This window comes from Halichoeres trimaculatus, unplaced genomic scaffold (assembly GCF_033239565.1).
Source record: "Halichoeres trimaculatus isolate MK-OKI-2021-1 unplaced genomic scaffold, fHalTri1.1 fHalTri1_scaffold_5, whole genome shotgun sequence".
Classification (NCBI taxonomy): Eukaryota; Metazoa; Chordata; class Actinopteri; order Labriformes; family Labridae; genus Halichoeres; species Halichoeres trimaculatus.
Window position 1 is genome coordinate 12,899,964 of NW_027437183.1, and position 18,046 is coordinate 12,918,009.

Sequence of the window (18,046 nt, forward strand, 5' to 3'; positions counted from 1 at the left end):
TATACAAAATAGCAACTCGCAACAAATCTAGCTTCTTTTCTGGAGTTTGGAGACTAATGGGTCATTCTACAAAACGGGTGCCATTTGGGTCCGCAACATTTGATGAGATGTACAAGGCACAAAAAATGTGTCAAAGTGTTTACAAATTTTGGAGCTACCAAAGCAAGTGCTCTTGACATGCTGTACCAGAAAATTCTATTTCTTAAAGAGAAACATTTTCATTTGAAAAATAACTGCTCTTTAACTAAACAAAAATGTATTTTATCCGATTACTCGATTAATCGATGGGATTTTCAGTAGAATACTCGGATACTAAAATATTCGATAGCTGCAGCCCTATAAATAACAAAGCACAAACTAACTCATTGAAGAAGGCAAGAGCAAGAGACACATACTCTGTTTGCACTGACAGTACATGCAAGAGTTCTGTTCTTTTTGACCAGGCACTGGAAAAGAGTCTATAGAGAGCTGCATGACACCTGACACAAGACAGCGCATCTTTAGTAAAGACTGTATAATATAGGGATGTCATCCGTTTGTATTCTGTTGAGGGATGTTATGCTTAACAATGGCAGTCATTATATTAGACATACCGACCCAACCTAGCTTTGAGTTGGCCTAAATACAGACTGAGAAGTGAAACTAAGAAATTTACATTTTGATGGGATATTTTGTAATGTGATTTTGTAAGTGAATACTAGCAGAATGCACTTTTTAAAAGTCAGTTTTGAGAAATTTCCACATAGAGAATCAAATGGACACACAATGTGATAAAAGAAAGCAGAAAACAAAAGGTTGTTTTAATATCAGCAGTCACTAATTGACCTCTTTCCCGTAGTGCCCTCTCTCTTCTCACATCACATGTAACTGTGCAGCCAAAGCCAGACCTTAACTTCATTTTTCGCCTGTCATTATGCCTCTTTGAGCCCTATATTTTGGTATTTCCTAGACATGCCAGGGTCTGTCTTTGCAGGATAATGATAGACTGCAGGCTGTGGAGAGAAGTTTTGTATTAGTCATTGGTAGCATGGAGGGCAGCATAAAGGATGCTTGCTGGTGAGAACTTGACTTGGTTATTGGAAATGACTGGAAACATAATAATTATGAACTGAATATAAACTGTTTTCTTTCAAGCTTATCCCTTCATTTTTGTCACACTGCAGCACAGAGGGAGAAAGTTTTCTTGATCCGCCAACATAGAGTTGATTTCCGACTTTAAATCCATGCCTGTGCTGAACAATTTCCTTGCTGTCATAGATCCAGCCTTTCTTGTTTAGTTTTGCTTTTTCCCAACCTGCCTCCCTCTATCCGTTCCCAGGCCACAGGAAATGGCCATAAAGCTGCCGGGCTTTATTTCTGTGCGTCTCAAGAATAGCAGCATTGTGTTTCGTTGGAGCCTGCATTGTTGTGGGAAAGTAGCACTGAGGTAGGGAATACTCCGGCCAAAACAAAAACCCTATGGTACCCAAAATTATTTTGCCTACACATAAAAACAAAATTAATGTTCAATAGAAGGAATAAGTCTTTGCTAGCTAAGAGATTTAAAGCCTCATGTTTTTGTTTTGGTTTGTTTGTGATCGATGGTTTAAAACAAATTATGGCTGTATTTTTGAGCTGCATTTAGCCCTTTATTTACTTACATTATCGCTCCTGGTGGTGGCAGTTTATCAGTTATTATCGTGAACAGATATCTTTTTTAGTGTATCGTATTGTTTATTCTCATAAATGTGTGATAATGTATCATTTTATCAAATTGGATCATGCCGTGCCCCGTTGTGAACAGTTCCTGTCTGTGTTCTTAATTTAAAGGATAACCCACAAATTTGTTTGATGTTCTTCTGATTTAGAAAAGAGGCCTGTTTCTTTGTTAGTGAATATGTTCCCCAGAGCCATTGTGGGTACGAGCATCAGCTAAATACCAAACTTGGATTATTAAAGGTTGTTCTCACCCCAGAGCGCTCAAGTGTGGGATATATAAGTTAATTCTTGTAATGCAATGAGCTACACAAAATGATTTATGCTGTTAATACCAATGACTCATATTTTGCTTTTACGGCAGATCTCTCTTATGTGAGATTGATACCCGTGTAGAGAAAAACACAATTTCCTCTATCGGTGATTTCCATGTCTTAAAAACCGCAGCTGAGTTTTCATCTCTCTTGTACGAATCAGCTGATGCTCTCCTCAGGCTCTGGGAGGTTAAGGTTATCTAAGATGAGGTTATCTTCTGTTTCAGCCTAACTTCCTCCTGACAATATGTTCTTCAATTATGTAAGCTGTGTGCGTCTCGCGTTCTGCTCTGCTCATTATCAAAGCTCTTTCACATCTCACTTCACACAAACAGGAACACTGTGGCTCGGCCAGTCCCCCTGTCCCTGCAGCTGCGGATCCTTTTCTTTTGGGCCTGTTCGTCTCTGAATGTTACTGATCAATCTCGACTTCGAGCTGCATCTATTGCACTTGTTATCAGGTTATGCCAGTTCTGCATTGCACATAGCAGCTTGCACTGGAGTATGAAACGTGAAGTGAAGGGGATGAGAAAAGGGTCACATGGTGTCAGGTTGTGTTAACGGGTATGTTAACTAACAGGGGAACAGGCTGTTTTGCCTGTCATAACAATATAGAAGGGGAGCTGTTATGCTGGAAATTTCTTCCCCTTTCTTCTGCAAACAGACTTGCATAATAGTTGCTTGTGGGTTTTGCACTAATGGTTTCTTCTGTTTTGTTAAATCTCTGCCCCAAAATAGGAGACAGGCTTTAAAGGGGCTGTGAGGAGTTTCTAAGTGATCTTGCAAAAGCCTACCTTGTAGATAAATGCCTGATTGTAATCCACACTTTAAAGTGAGATTATCACCACCAATATTACAGGCTACAGGTTACTTCAAAATGCTTCTTCTTAGCTTCCCGATTGGGTCCAGCAGGACTGGATTGATTTCTAGGTCTCTATGACAACACCAGGCTGGCTGACAAAGTTTAGTCGTGGGAAGAAGATCTGTGTTTTTCTCCGCTAGAAACGATTTCTGTGATTAATTTTGTATAAATGGTGGACTCGGGCTGTATTACTCTCTAACACTGGAACTAAACTGTTTCTGATAATATACATCTTATCCTGCATGCAGCAGTTATTCTGCAGTGGTCTGTTCAAACTTGAGAGTCAGTCAATAAAATGAAGAGTGAGGTTATGTTAGCCCTGCTTGGTAGATGACTGGCAGGACATAGCTAACCAGGATTCACTAATGTTACACATTACGGACATGTTTTAGAGTGCTTGGCTGCTAGCTGCGCTAAATATAGATGGCTACTAAGCAACGTACAGACTGACAATGTTTACTTAGTTTACAGATACGACAGAGAACCGGGCTGCCGATAGCGCTACATATAGCCTGCTGCTACAACATTTGCTTTATGTCACGTTTCAAACCATAGCACTATGTAACTTTACTCATAAATACCTTTTTTTTTTTTCTCTTTCGATCCGATTTTCATTTAATTCCAAAACAAACACACGCCTCACTAAAAGTAATTCACAACAGTGTGCATGAGAAGACGGTAAGCCAAATTAACCGTACCTCAAATGGAGCAGATTCAGATGAGCTATTGCTCTACAACAAACACGATGATGGGCTTGCAAATAGAGCAGCAGCTGACGTGCATTTAATTGAAATCATGTTGACATTTATTGTCAACAATTTCCTCATCTTTTGAGGACACCTGGAGTTCATCCCCTGTACAGTTTCTTTTTTAAATCATCTTTTACATTCTTCACCCGCTGCCCAGTGCTTCACTAAGAGAAGTGTTTTTGTCTTCCTGTTGCAGTGTCATATATGCGTATATGTGTCAAATGTTGTCTCAGAGTTAGCCTAAATTTTATGCTTTCCACCACTGAGTTTGTGTTATCATTACCATTCTATGGGCTGGAGAGCTAGCTTGAATAAACTCTTTTATTTACTATATTTCAAGCTGTTTTTTTACAGCCCCAGGTGAAAGTGTTGCAGTCACTGTAACTGGTTATGATCGTCATTTTGAAGCTTACTTGTGATCTCAAGTGGCAGCATCACAGAGGACAGATCCTCACTACTTCTTTGTTTTCTGTCTTTGTGTTGCACTTAAATGCCCAGCTGCTGCTCCAGCTACATCATTAACAGACATGATTTTGGTACCGATCAGTCATGCTTTGCTCTCTGCATGATGAATACATGCTCTATTACCTGGCAAGCAGTTTTTAATAAATACTTTTCTATTAGGTAAACCCTGTCACCCCATCTGCTATTTCAAGAACTCTTCTTGCTCTACATTTCTTGGGTTAGTGCTTTCGAAGCGCTGCAGAAGATGACCTCGTTACCTCTTTAAACTGGTCTCATTTTATGGAGTTAGATATACAGTTCTGCTGTCTCAAACAAATCTGGTAGCATTACAGTAAGGCTTTGTACAGAAACTAGAACAATGCCTTTTAATTGTCGCTCTAAAGCACCAGTCAGTCACGAGTAAGTCCTGATGTAAGAGTACATTTTGGTATGCACTGTGTGTGTGTGTGTGTGTGTGTGTGTGTGTGTGTGTGTGTGTGTGTGTGTGTGTGTGTGTGTGTGTGTGTGTGTGTGTGTGTGTGTGCGCGCGCTCAGGGTCTTTGCATGTGTGCGCTGTTCGCTGCTTGCCAGGGCAGGGCAGGGCTTCCTGTGGCTGTGATTGCTGCCCGGGCAGAGCGGCGCTCAGATCCTTTGGTCTCTGTTCCTCATGTGCCTTGCCACCTGGACCTTCACCCACAGACCTGGCGCCTTCTCCTCCCCTCTCTTGCCTTTCTTCTGCTCTGTTTTTCTCACTGCCTGCCTGCCTTCTCATTATCCCCTCATCTGTCTTTCTGTCTGTCCCTGTCTCCTCCTCTTCCTGCTCTTGTTAGATTCCCTCCCTCTTTTTTTTCTTTCCTACAACCCCCTTCACTCTCCTCACACTCACTCCCTCACTCTCTCCCTGTTTTTAAATCTGTCGCTCTGACTCTGTGATTCATCCAGTGATTCAGAGAATGAAAATTCAAAGGTGGTAACAGAATCTGTTTTTCATCCTGAACCTTGTGATGCACATGTTGCCACTTTATTTTCCAATTTATTTATTTTTTCCACACCAGTTTTATGGGAAAAACTAGTGTTTGATGTCTCCCTGAGCCTTGATGCCATGCAGGCTAATTGAGTCGTAAGCAACAGATTGGATCCGGCTGATCTGGGAAATAAGACTGGAGCTATATAAAGGTCAGAGGATGTGGCTCGCTGTAAATTGCATTTTACATAATGAAGATTAGGAGCGTGCTTATTTCTAAAGTAACACATAAACAAATGAACAATGGAGGTGTACAAACAGTTTTTCCGGCATGTCGTCATGAGTGGGTAAATATTAATGTGACAGGGATTGTGTGGATTAATAAAAATCTTCTAATGTACAACATAATAATTTTTATGATAGATAAATAAACAAATAAAAACATGCAATGCAAATGGTGTTACCTGCTATAAGCATATGTACTGACTAAAGTATACAGCGGATGGGGATGACACGTTTACACCTTTACCAATGGCCTGAAAAAAGCTGTCAGGAAAACTGTGAGGACCCAAGTAGCTGCAGCTAGAGCTGAACAATTAATCGAATTGAAACTAACATTAATAGAATGCAAATTTCAAATCACAAAGGCTGCAACTTAAAGAAAAAAAGTTTTATGTACACAGACCTGGAGGGAATACAGCAACTTGCAATCATTCTTCCTTAAAACCAACAAAAGTCAATATGCAGGTTATTCTGGCAAAAACCCTGTGAGCTACAGAGATCCATAAAGTAGAATGATTGTGGAGAGCTTTTCCCTTTGTTGTCTTTAAACTGTGTGGTTTGTTACGCTTACTGACAACTGGAGGTCAGAAAATTTTTAGTTTTCCTTTTTTTTTCTTTCAATTAAAACCTGCAGGAAAAAGTTGTTTGTTGACAATATCCTTGTGATGTTGGTCACACTATATATGATTCACTGCTTGTGTTTAGTGAATAATGCAGAAGATGAATGCCCCCCATCGCCACCATCACAAAAAAATAAAAAATTGTATGCTTAATCGCAATCGCAATACTTGTCCAAAACAATCACAATTAGATTGTTTTGTTTTCCAAAAAAATTCATAGATCGATCACAATGTATAGGTTTACTGAGTTGTTTCAGATTTTAATGCCCCAGGGACATACATATAGGAATTTAACTGGAATTTTATTTAAATAAATAAATACATAATCAATTGACAAAGGTCAGCTCACTGGCTGTAGGCTCCAAATGATGTTTTTAATATTAATTTTTAATATTTAATATGTGATTTCCGTTTCAGCACGGTCCCCATATAATAATCAGCAAAAATTACACTTTTCAAAAAACTAACTGAGCTGTTAAAAACATAATTTGATATAAAACAATAACTTCACATTTTGACCATGTTCTTCTACCAGATCTCATGCTCATTTTCAGCCACATTAGCATGCAACCCTGACAGTTGGCTTCTTCTATGAATACATGACCTGAAAGCTCAAAGACCTCTTTTGTGTGCGTGTGTGTGCGTGTGTGTGTGTGTGTGTGTGTGTGTGTGTGTGTGTGTGTGTGTGTGTGTGTGTGTGTGAGAGAGAGAGAGAGACTGTAGCTTCAAACAAGAGCTGCTTCCAATTGGGGACAACGGGGAGCACACAGTGGTGTGTGAGAGCTGATACCAAGCTTTTGAGATATAAATAGGACCTCCCTGTAACAGGGCTTCCACCAGCGGCACTGATAATTCTGTGTTGTATAAGCTTTAGTCGATGTGTGTCTTTGTTGATATGAAGGTCTCGGGTTTTGCACAGAATTAATGTCTTCTATAAATTATTTAAAGTCCATCGTTGAGCTGGAGCTGTCAGTGTTTTCTGAGCTCACAGCTTCAGGTTAACATTAGTGTCCTTCATCAGGAGGACTCTGCTCACTTGTGGTCACATCAGGCTCTCCGCCAGCTCTTCCATGTTAATGTTTGGGCATTTTGGCAGCAGAACCATACCACAGCACCACATATTCAACCCCCCTGAGTGTGCCCTGAGGTTGATTTGAGCTGCAACTCAGTGAGCTGACAAAAGTCATGAGGTTACTCGTGCTGACAAGATCAATTCTCGTGTGCCTTAAACGCATCCTGTTTCCTTCCTGCTTGATTAAAATCACTCTCTCGCGTTCCCAAGAAAAAAAATGTCAGTTCGCTTTCGCTTCTGGTGTTGGTAGCAACACTTTGGGAGGGGGAGGTAAGAGCTGTGCTTCTTAGTTGTGTTATATTTTATTCAGATTTGGTTTAGGGCACATTTTTACTAATCTAGGTCTCAGTTTAGAATCAAGTTTGAACTTTTATTTCAAGATGATTTAATTGCAGAGTTAACATCCTATGTGTACTGCAATGATTACACTTTGACTAAAATTTCAGAGTATATTAGTAGAGAACATGAAATTTCTTCAGCAAACTTTTGATTATCGCATAAAGCTGACAGTTCGTCACAAATTGCAGCCTGACAAATATCTAGCTCTAACAGCTGTCCAACAAAGGTGAATGACGTCTAAGTGTTAAGGATGTCACATTCTGAGCTGCAGCCCGCATGGTTCAGTCATAGATTGGGTTTTCACACAGTAGCACATGTTAGTTTTGCATTTTTTCTCACCAGTTGTTGCACACTCTCTTGCTGGGCATAGCACTCTCTCAGGCTGCCTGTGGTGTGTGATGCAGCAAGTAAACTGTGCTAGATTTCTGGAAAGCGCACAAGAGAGCTGAAGAAAGCAATCACTGTGTCTGTGTCACAGAGAAGAATGTCGGCATTGAGAAAGAGGAGGGAGTGATGAGCATGGTGAGGGAGAGAGAAAAGAGGGCAGGCAGAAACTTTGACTCTGGAGGGAAGTTTTGCTATCTCGCACAAAACTGTGTTAGATTTTTTTTGTCTCCTCATAAATTGGATGTGGAGCTTGTTAGGCCTCTTAGTCCAGGTGAAAGTAAGGCCTCTGAAAGTCCTCATAACAGAGGACAAAGAGGATGAATAGAGAGGAAAAAAAAGGAAAGCATGGGAACAGAGGCTGTCAAACCCCAAGAGGGATCCAACGAAGGATGTGTGTGCCTGCAGATGTGTGTGTATGGTGTACTGTATGTCTGTGTATGCATGCTCTGTAGTCAGTCAGTGCTGAGTCATCCCTGGGCTGGCCAGGCAGATAGAAACCGGCTTCTGGGGGGGCCAGCTGTGGGGGCACAAGGCGGCACGCTCTGAGCATGCTCTAAAAGCACAGGAAGGGGATTAGTTGTTGTGACAGGGTGCATCCAGGAACTTTAATGACGCAACATTTAATGCTGCCAAGTTTTTTACTCCTTCGCTGACGTGCGAGGGTCTCCAGTTTGTCCGCTGAAAAAAATATGAAGCCACCTTGGCCTTGACTTGATCTGGAGAAATCACGTTTATTCAGGTTCACGTTTGTCTCCGACTGTCGTCATTCAGAACGTGGAGAGGGAGGGAGAAGTTAGCCGAGAGATAACAAGACATGCTGCTCCATGTTCTGCCCAACCACAACGACCCCCCCCCTCCTTATTTCTTGTGGTTTTCTGTGATCTTGTTGGACCAAAGCCTGAACCCCTCCGCGACCACCCCCCTCCCCCCTTATACACACACAAACACACACACACACACACACACATATGCACATACACATTCATACTTCCTGCATGCAGAAAGGCCCTTCTTTGCTGCACTGGAGAAATATGGTATGTACTGTGGGCATGTGTCGTAGTTTTAATATTGATTAAACAAAAGGAAAGCATGGGTGCAGCATTTTAATATAATGCATGCTTAGAGCTTCCAAAACATCCTCAAGTTCTCTAAAAAAAAATAATGCTGTTCCTGCATGGTGAGCTATCCTACCTGTTTTTATAACTGTGATTTACATAAAAAGTAAAATTCAAAATCTTACCGCGTCTTGAATTTCATCCACAAAATATTTAACAAAAAAACAAAGCAATTTACTGCTGATTTACTTAATTTGAGGAACATTAAAAGTTTGATGTGGCTGCTTTACACCACTGTGAAAATCAAGTAAGTCTGTGGCTGATTATTCAACATTGAATCATCTCTGAGCTGTCAGTGTAAACCAAGAAGCTCCACTCTTGCATCAGCTCCGGCCAGTTGTGGTTCTTCAGAAACGAGTCCCTCCTCCTCCCAAACTCTTGTCAACATGAATTCTCAGGGTCAGTAGTGTAAACAGACGTCAGGTGAACCGCAGAACGATTGACAAGATGAAGGAGAAAGGTGAGCCTCTCGCTGAGTGCTTAGGAATGCATGCTGCTTCCTCTCTTCTGTTGAAAATCGTGGTTGACTTAAACCACTATCTCCTTTCTGACTAAATGCTACATATGTGTATACAGTACACTGTTCAAGAGCTTTTTAAACTGCTGACATTCAGTGTGCTTTGCATTTTCCCAACCTTCAGATTTTGTTCAGGAGTGCTTAAGACTGCTAGTGTAACAAATGTTTGCATAATTACGGCTAATTTGCAGCATTATGGCCCTTTCTTTATTTATTTTCTATATTCATATTAAGATAAACACAACATATTGGATTTTGCAGGGTCAAAAAGCTTACCCAGGTAAAATGAATGAACCCATCCTGTAATTTTTGCAGCAATAAAAGCAGAATGACAACAAAAGATAGACGAAAAACAAGTAGCAGCGATTTGATTTGATTCGACATCGATTCAATGTTCAATGCTTCGATTTTCTATTTTTAAGGGACAGTTCAGTTTTTTTGAAGTGGGGTTGTATGAGCTCTATGTGACCACTAAGGACATTAGATACAGTAGAAAGCTGTCTCCTCTCCCTCAGTAAGACACAGACTGTAATCGATGGTGACGAGGAAATAGGTGCTAACCGGGAAATACCGTACCAGATTCAAAGGCTATTTTCTCTGCCTACAAGAACTATAATCAAAAAGTAATACCACACTTTAAGAGTGTGCTACATAAAATATTTTTTGAGTGCATTAAGTCTACGGAAATATAAACATTTATCTGGACCTAACTAACTGGTCATGTATCCTTCCGCGCAGCGCCAGTGTGCTCCGTCACCCTCCTCCTTTCAGCTGTAGGGACTGTAAACAAGTTATGCTTCGGGCGCCGGTTGTAGCCTTGTGTAAGTTTGATCAAGTATCGTAATTCTTTTGTTTGTGCTCTAAGGATTGTGAGGCAGCGTAGGAAACTCAAAATGAGTGACTATGACTGCGACAATGAAGTTCCATTCGCTTTGGAACCAAAAGGATACCTGCATGAACCGGAGCACACAGAAGAGGAGCTGCTACAGATGGCTACTGAAAGGAATACAGAGGAAACATCAAGGAGGAGGGGGGAGGGAGCACACTAGCGCTGCACGGAAGGATACATGACCAGTTAGTTAGGTCCAGATAGATGTTTATATTTCCAAAGACTTAATGCACTGAAAAATTATTTTATGTAGCGTACTCTTAAACTGTGGTATTACTTTTTGATTTTAGTTCTTGTAGACAGAGAAAATAGCCTTTGAATCCGGTACGGTATTTCCCTGTTAGCGTCTATTTCCTCGTCACCATCGATTACAGTCTGTGTCTTACTGAGAGAGAGGAGACAACTTTCTACTGTATCTAATGTCCTGAGTGGTCACATACAGCTCATACAACCCCACTTCAAAAAACTGAACTATCCCTTTAATGCCTATGTGAACATATGTGGTGTGTCACCTCATGTTTTGGAGCAACAAAACAATCCAAACATCAGACTTTAAAGCTGAAGGAGCTGGCTGTATGCTGCTGCTGCTGCTTGGCTGCCATTTTGTTGTTATTCGAAATATTTTGATGCATAAATTCATCAGTATTTTTAGTTTGGTTTGATCTATGATTTCTATGAGCACTAATAGTGATATAATATAAAAGTGCGACATGGTGTGAACGGACATCCCTGTACTCTTAATTTAATTACGGTTTCATACCATCTTCTTCCATGTGCGTGAAATTAAAAAAAAGAAATTCAGACCAAGATAAAATGTTTAATTCCTGTGTTTTTTTACTTCAGTAACTACATTCTAAGTAGTTACATTAAGTTTGACTGTTATCGGTGTTATCTTTACAGAGAGACCAAACTTTTGTTTGTGCTCAAAAGATTCAAGAACAGCATCTTTATTTAATTTAATTTGAGTTGGTGCTTTTGGTGGGGATGGTTGATGGTAAAGCACCCCCAGCTTAATTTATGCACACACTCCTTCAAATTTTAATGGTGTCCCTGCAACCTGCAGAGCAGCCACAAGATCAGTCTACAGGTTGAATGAGGTTAAATAAATTAGGAAAGATGAAGCATTAGCAGCAGTGCAGGAAGCTGCAAACATTAAATCTAAATGGGACTATCTAAGTCAATCAGAGTTTAAAAATAAGATGTGAGGGAGTCATGAAGCAAGAAATTGGGATGTAGACTCAAGCAATCACAGTCCAAATTCAACCTTGACACCAGATGAGGGAAAAGCAGAAGGAACAGAGAAACAGGTCACATGTGAACTCACAGATGGCCGAGCAGGCAGTGTGGTTGATTGAGAAATTTTCTAACCATACTTCCTCTGTCAGAGCCTCATTCAGTGTCTGGCCCAATGGCTTATTAGTGTTTCATTCATTTTAAATACCAAGTCTGCCATCCATTTCAGAGCACTTTGGAACAGATTCAGCCTTCTCGATTGAGCCCACTTATCTGTACTCTCTTCATTTTCAATCTTTAATTCATTCACCTCATTGGTAGTTCAAGATTTCCTGGAGGTCTTCTTAAAAATGTGCACTTAGGGTGTTTTTGCTCCTAATTCAATCAGCTCTTTTCCCACAAATTGAACGGTTACCCATTGTCCTTTTGGTGAACCGTGGCCGTTCTTATCTATTAAGATACTCTGTGACTGGTTGATTGCCAGAGATTCTTTGCAGGCCCATGTAATCCAATTTAGGGCTGTTTAAGGCCGGGAGCAGATAAAATCAGACTTTTGGCCGTCCTTTCTTAATGTTTGAACTGTTTCAAACTTTTTAGTAGTTCAAAGAAATGCTCTGACTGTTTTGCCAGTTCAGTTTAGTGTTTCAGTTCTTGCACAAAACTTCAAATGATCTTGATTTGGCCCTAATTACATTTCCATGTCTCCCCTTTGTTCCTACTTTATTCCTCTCTTTTCTATAAACCCTTTATCCTTCCACTCTTGTCTCTAAATTGACCTCTCTACCCCTCCTTTTCTCCAACCACTCATTTCTCTTTTTCTCAATCCTCTTCTTTTTGTTCCCAACTTTTTTGTGTGTTTGGCAGCAGTGATTCTCAGCCGGTCTGGTTACTGCAATGAATGGTAACACTATCCATCCAGCCGGCACCACCACAACAGCAGGAGGAGGCCCAGGCTTGGCGGCACCCCCGAGAGGCTGGAGGGAATTCTGCGAGCTCCACGCCATCGCCACAGCCCGGCAGCTGGCCGGACACTACCAGAGCTTCGCCAGAGAGCGGCCCCAGCATGACGTACTCCCGCCAGAGACCTTTTCCAAGCAATTCACTGACCTCTTCCAGCAGCACTTCTGCTGTGAGGTCGACAAAGACGGCGCTCCACTCAGCCAGAGTACGGGCTCCACCGCTACCAGCAGTGCTTCCTCCACCACGCCAGTTCCACTTCCATTAGAGGGTTTGATCAGTCGACTGCGGATCACATCTCTGTCAGGAGTGCAGGATTATCGGGAGGCGGGCCGGCCAAGTGGAGGAGCAGCTCCATTTAATGTGGTGTCGCCAAAAGTCGAGCCTGTGGTGTTGAGGCGAGAGCAAGAGCAGCCACTGCGATGCTCGGCTGGAAGCTCCCTGTCAGGAAACCCGGTGGTGCTCAGAGGGTCAAATCGTAGCATCGGCAGCGGGTCACTGCTGATCCGCAGCCGCAGCAATGAGGAGATCTCGAGCACGGATCGTCGTCAGGTATCTGAACGGTACTCCTCTGATTCCTTAACCTCCAACCCTGGACATGCTGAAGTCACACATTTCTCTGTCAGTCAAATCAAAAACAGCGTGAGACGGCTTCTCAAGAAACGGCCCGTCCCCAGCCCCCCTTCGTCCCAGGACCTTTCTCTTAGCAATCCCACTTCAATTAACAGCAATGATCCCCCAAACAACGCTGAGAGAGTGGGCGGCATTTCCTCTATAAACGAGGAGGTGCTGTCATCCTCTTCATCCCATTCTTCATCTTGTCTGAACTCTGAAGCCACGCCCCCAAATCCCTCACTTGTGGCAGGGGTAGCCTCGCATATCCTGGATCGTTTCCGTAGGTTACGTCCCGGCAGCATAAGGCAGAGGAGGTCAGAGGTGAGCGGCTGCTGTAAAGAGGGCTCACTGAGGTACTTGCTGGTGGATGACACTATCTCAGACTCTCAGCCCCACTGGCAACGCTGCCGCCTGCTGATCAGGAGGATCAGGGACGCTCAAGGAGGAGGAGGAGGAAGAGGAGGAGGGGAGAAGTACCAGTTGGAGCTCTATGATCCTCCAAAGGTAGGAGCACTTTCAAATACTTGTTCACTCAAATGATTTCTGATCTGATGCACCTGAAATGCTGTACGTTTGTTGACTTTCAGTTTATGGCCAGAAGAAATTCACCAGACTCTAAATAGACAAAAAGAGCCAACATACTTTGGTTTTATAATCCTTAATCCTTAATCCTTCAACGTTGGGAGGATTCTTTTTTTTAGGGGAGCAGCTGAAACAGCTGAAGTCACTTTTTTTTTATCTCATTGAACATAATCGATTCCTGAAGTTTTGCTTCCTATTCTTGTTTGTCCAGCAGAGGCCTGCTTTTGAGGAATTTGTGTTGTGTTTTACAGAACTGTGTGTGTGTGTGCATAGTAACTAAAAATGTTTATCAAGCCTTTTCAAAGCGTCTTTCAGCGAGCTGTTAAAAGCTGAGCGCTTCCTCAGCCCGTGCAAGGTTTGATTCAGTCGCTCCATTTTTGATCGTCGGTGAGATGAAAACCCACACAAGCCTTTGCAGGGTTGGTAAATAGAAGTTTACCAGCCTGTCTCACATATTCAGGTTTAAACTCTTCACCAGTACACACACACACACACACACACACACACACACACACACACACACACACACACACACACACACACACACACACACACACACACACACACACACACACAAACAAACAGGCACAAAGTTGTTTCCTGTTTCCAGTTGTTGGGGGTTTTCCCCCTCGTTCAAATCATCTCCTCTCTCTGCACTGTTTTGTTGTGATAAATCGTATTTTGCAGCTCCTCCTTTTCATGTTCACGTTGCCACATGACAATAGGACCATTTCGCTTCCCCTCAGAAAACTCTGCATGCTGTTGTTGATTATCTTGTCATCGTTGCCTCTGGAGATTGATCTTCTTTTTTAACGCAGCCACTGAGTTTTCTGTGATGTTAAACAAAGCTTTAGTTTTCACCTGAGTGACGAAGTGAAGACATTAAAGCCCGTTCTGGAAAAGCAGAGGAGTAGTGAAAACGAATCAGAGCATGGTTTCATCTTGATGAGTTTCAGTGTCACAGCTGAAGCGCTAATGTTGGTTTCACACTGATTACCTTGTGAAGATGGGGTCAGAGATGGTTTGCCCTTTAACATACAAAATCTTCAGGAAATAGTTTTACTGTTTGTGCGAGGACAGATAAATGTAATCTCTTTGTGCTGCACTGATCACTGTGGCACTATCATTTCTTGGTAAGGCTGCAATTTTCAGGGATTCATATTTTCTGCTAAGTGAGACATTTTAGTGCTCAGCTACCTCAAAGAGTTTTCTTTAACTCTTCAGTAAATAGATATGCCTCCTACACTGTTTCCTGTTTGTTTGAGGTTAACTTCAGCCAGTCATAACTTCTCTTTTGTGACTGAAACATCAACTCAAGAAGACGGAGAAAATCTGAAATTGTCAAAACTACGATCTTTATATTTAGCTTGAGTAATTAGGAATTTTATGTTTACAACAAAATAAGTTGTTTGAAAATGAAACAGGAAGTCCTTTTTATTCATAGTATGTGTCTTTGCCTCCCAACCTGAGGCTTTATGGCATTAAACCCTGTAATGTGTCCACATGGCTCCAGCTGCAAGGCTGCATGTGCCTACACACCCAGTCCCCCAAGATCCTGTAACCAGCAATCAGAGCGGCTGAGTTGACTGCAGTCCTAGCCGCTGTCATCTATAAGGTCAATGAAAGTACACTTCAGTCTCTTCAGGGTGTGTGCAAATGTGCGTTCTGGCACAAACAGGGGTCAGAGAAGGAGGAGGGGTTGCATGCATGTGTTTGTTTAAATGTGTATATGTGCAAGCAGGGTTTTAAATTTAGCGCAGGCCTCAGCTCCTCAGCCAGCTGCAGCCCCAAGCATGTGTGTGAGGTTATTCAGTAGATGATTGAGCCAGCAGTGTGTGTGTGCGTGCAAGTGTGTGTGCATGCACACACATACATCAGAATGGAAAAGTATTGGCAGGATTTTCTGGCTGATTGCAATGTGGCTTTTTTAGTTAGCCAACTGCACTGCTGCTCAAAATCCTCTCCACCTCGCTTTTGCTTTCGTGCATGCGTATTTGGGTGTGTATGTGTGTGTGTGAGTGTATGTGTGTAATCTTGGTAGGGCAGAGAGTTAAGGCCCTGAAAATGTCCTTAAAAGGAAGGAGAGCTGCGGACTTGCATGAACACATTGTAACATACACATAGAAATGCACTTGCTCACACTACAAAAGAATTAATTCTAACACACTCGTTATGTGACAAGGGTGGTGTGTTCAATATTGTGTTGTTTCCACTTTTTCGTGGATGGAAATTAAAGATTCACACATCTGTGGCCTCATGTGACTGTGTGTGTAGGTGTGTGAATGTGCCTGCCTGCACTCTGCACACATATCTCAACTATACAGAGTGGAATAATCAATATGCAGCATTAATGTGTGTTTTCACATGTTTTTGCATGTGTATGTATAAGTATGTGTGTGTGAGGTGTGTGTGTGTGCTCCTGCCTGCCTTTATGTGTGAGAAACAGCAGTAATATCATTGAGCTGATTTAGCACAAAAGAGGAAGCTGCATGGAAACTGATAATGTGTTCGCGTGAGAAAGCTGCAGCAGAGGCGCAGCACCGTGCATAAGCTGAGGCAGGTTTTTTGATGCAGGGCAAATTCTGGAAAAAATGCAACTTTAATAACACTCAAACAAGCTAATTTAAAGAGCTCCAGCAAAACCCTGAACAACAGTTAAGTCAAAGGTATAAATGAAAGAGCCAGTCTAAATTTAAATGAGTGCTTTTCAGGTTTTATGATGGAGCTTACTTGAAGACGTAAATGCAAACATTTACTGTCACACTCATTATGATCGTTAATTTAACTGAATGTTTTTATGTTTCTTGACTCAGTTTGTTACGAATTGGACAAAAATGTGTGTTTTTGTGATGTGATGTGTGTTTTTTGTTGTTTTAGTAGGAAAACAAGTGATTTTTTATTTCCTGATCCTTGAACAGACAGGCTTTAGCTCTGTATTCTGTTTTTCCATATTGCAGATGTAAGCCAAGTCAGAGAGATGTAACCTTGGTTCATTGCAGAAGTGAATCTTGTCATGTCAGCTGGAAAGAGCAAGTGTCTCCACAATGTCCCCTGTGTTTGTCTGAACTCAAAAAACCAGGGGCCAATGTGTCAGTGTTTCCTCATGAAGGAGACTTTAAACATGTCTGCCTTGATTCTGGTGTATCATTTGCTCTAATCTTGCGCTGTTTCCCTCAAATCTTCAGAGTCATCTTGTACGCTCCCTCAGCTTTGACTTTCTGTCAACTCAAGTGTTTTTTGTCTGACCACATCGAGTCCCACTTTCCCTTTCATCTGACGTACAGAAGTTAAGGTTACAGACGAGGTTCGCGTCGTGCCAGGAAAATCGTGGTGTTCTGTCTTCCCGAGTCAGTTCCCACAGACTCGAGCAGTGTGATGGCGGATATGTTTCCTCAGACCTCCTGTAGACCTCGTCTAAATCACACCCCTCTCATCTTATCGCAGCTGTGCGTGTGTGAGTGTGTGTGTTTGTGCGTTTGCATGTGTTTGTTCCAGCTCTTCTAGCCTTAATCTTTCCCACATGTTTTCATTGATGCTTGTGTGTTCATGTGCCTACACTCTGTATCATATTGCTTTTGGAGATCTGTGTTTGTGATCTTAGGCTTTGTGCATTCCCTCATACATACAGAAGACATGCCCAAAGCATTGTCTCTGCCTTTATGTCCCATGTGGGTCTTTTGATACCTTATCCGAGACTTCAGTGGAAAGAAAATCTGTTAAGATGCCATCATAGGAGGCAAAATGTGGAATTATGCCTCATTGAACCAGAGTTGAAGTCACACAGCTGAACTAAGAAGACTTAAATATTTGTGTTTACACACTCCTGCTTTTTTCATTTTCTCTGCTTTTTTCTCTCTCCTTTTTTCTCTCTCTGACGGTAATAGAGGAGTTTGCAACATCAGTGGAAAATACTTTTCCAACAAGCAGACTCTGGTGTCCATCTGTTCTTTGTTACTTGTTGTACTTTGGTCTCTCATATGGCAACATGCAGCGTTAATATGGCTCTCGTTGCATACCACAACTAAAGCTCTGAACACACACATGGGCCCCAGTCAGCTGAACCAGAAACAGAACGAAACCAACCAAGAGAGACACAGGAAACACAGCAGCAGGAGACTCAAGAGAGACAGGCGGAAAAGTTCAGTCAACAAGTGGAGAAGAGGACAGGCAGACATGATCAAGATGTTGTAGGTTTGTTTTGAAGTATGTTTTTGACTGAAGATCTATAGAAGAAGAAAATGTGACAGGGCCCCATAAGTAGTTGCATTATGCATCTCAAAGTATCCATCCCTCATGATCATACACTGAAAGGTTATCTTCCCAAATGAGTTTAAATAACTTTTAACATTGAAAAAAAAAGGAGGAAGAGTTTCAGTTGCTCTAGGTTAACCCAAATCAAGTCGATTAAGG

The 18,046-nt window shown here is 41.8% G+C and overlaps 1 protein-coding gene across 2 annotated transcripts in view; it reads left to right on the plus strand.

Moving 5' to 3' along the window:
- Nucleotides 1-18,046, plus strand: part of sh2b3 (SH2B adaptor protein 3) — a 59,189-nt gene that overhangs the window by 6,674 nt on the left and 34,469 nt on the right. The window contains exon 2 of one of the 2 annotated variants that reach the window (XM_074670809.1): nt 12,347-13,558. In XM_074670809.1, coding sequence (XP_074526910.1) covers nt 12,377-13,558 — 1,182 coding nt within the window. In that variant the 5' untranslated portion in view covers nt 12,347-12,376. The remainder of the gene's footprint in view (nt 1-12,346; nt 13,559-18,046) is intronic. The other variant, XM_074670808.1, reaches the window with a different exon arrangement.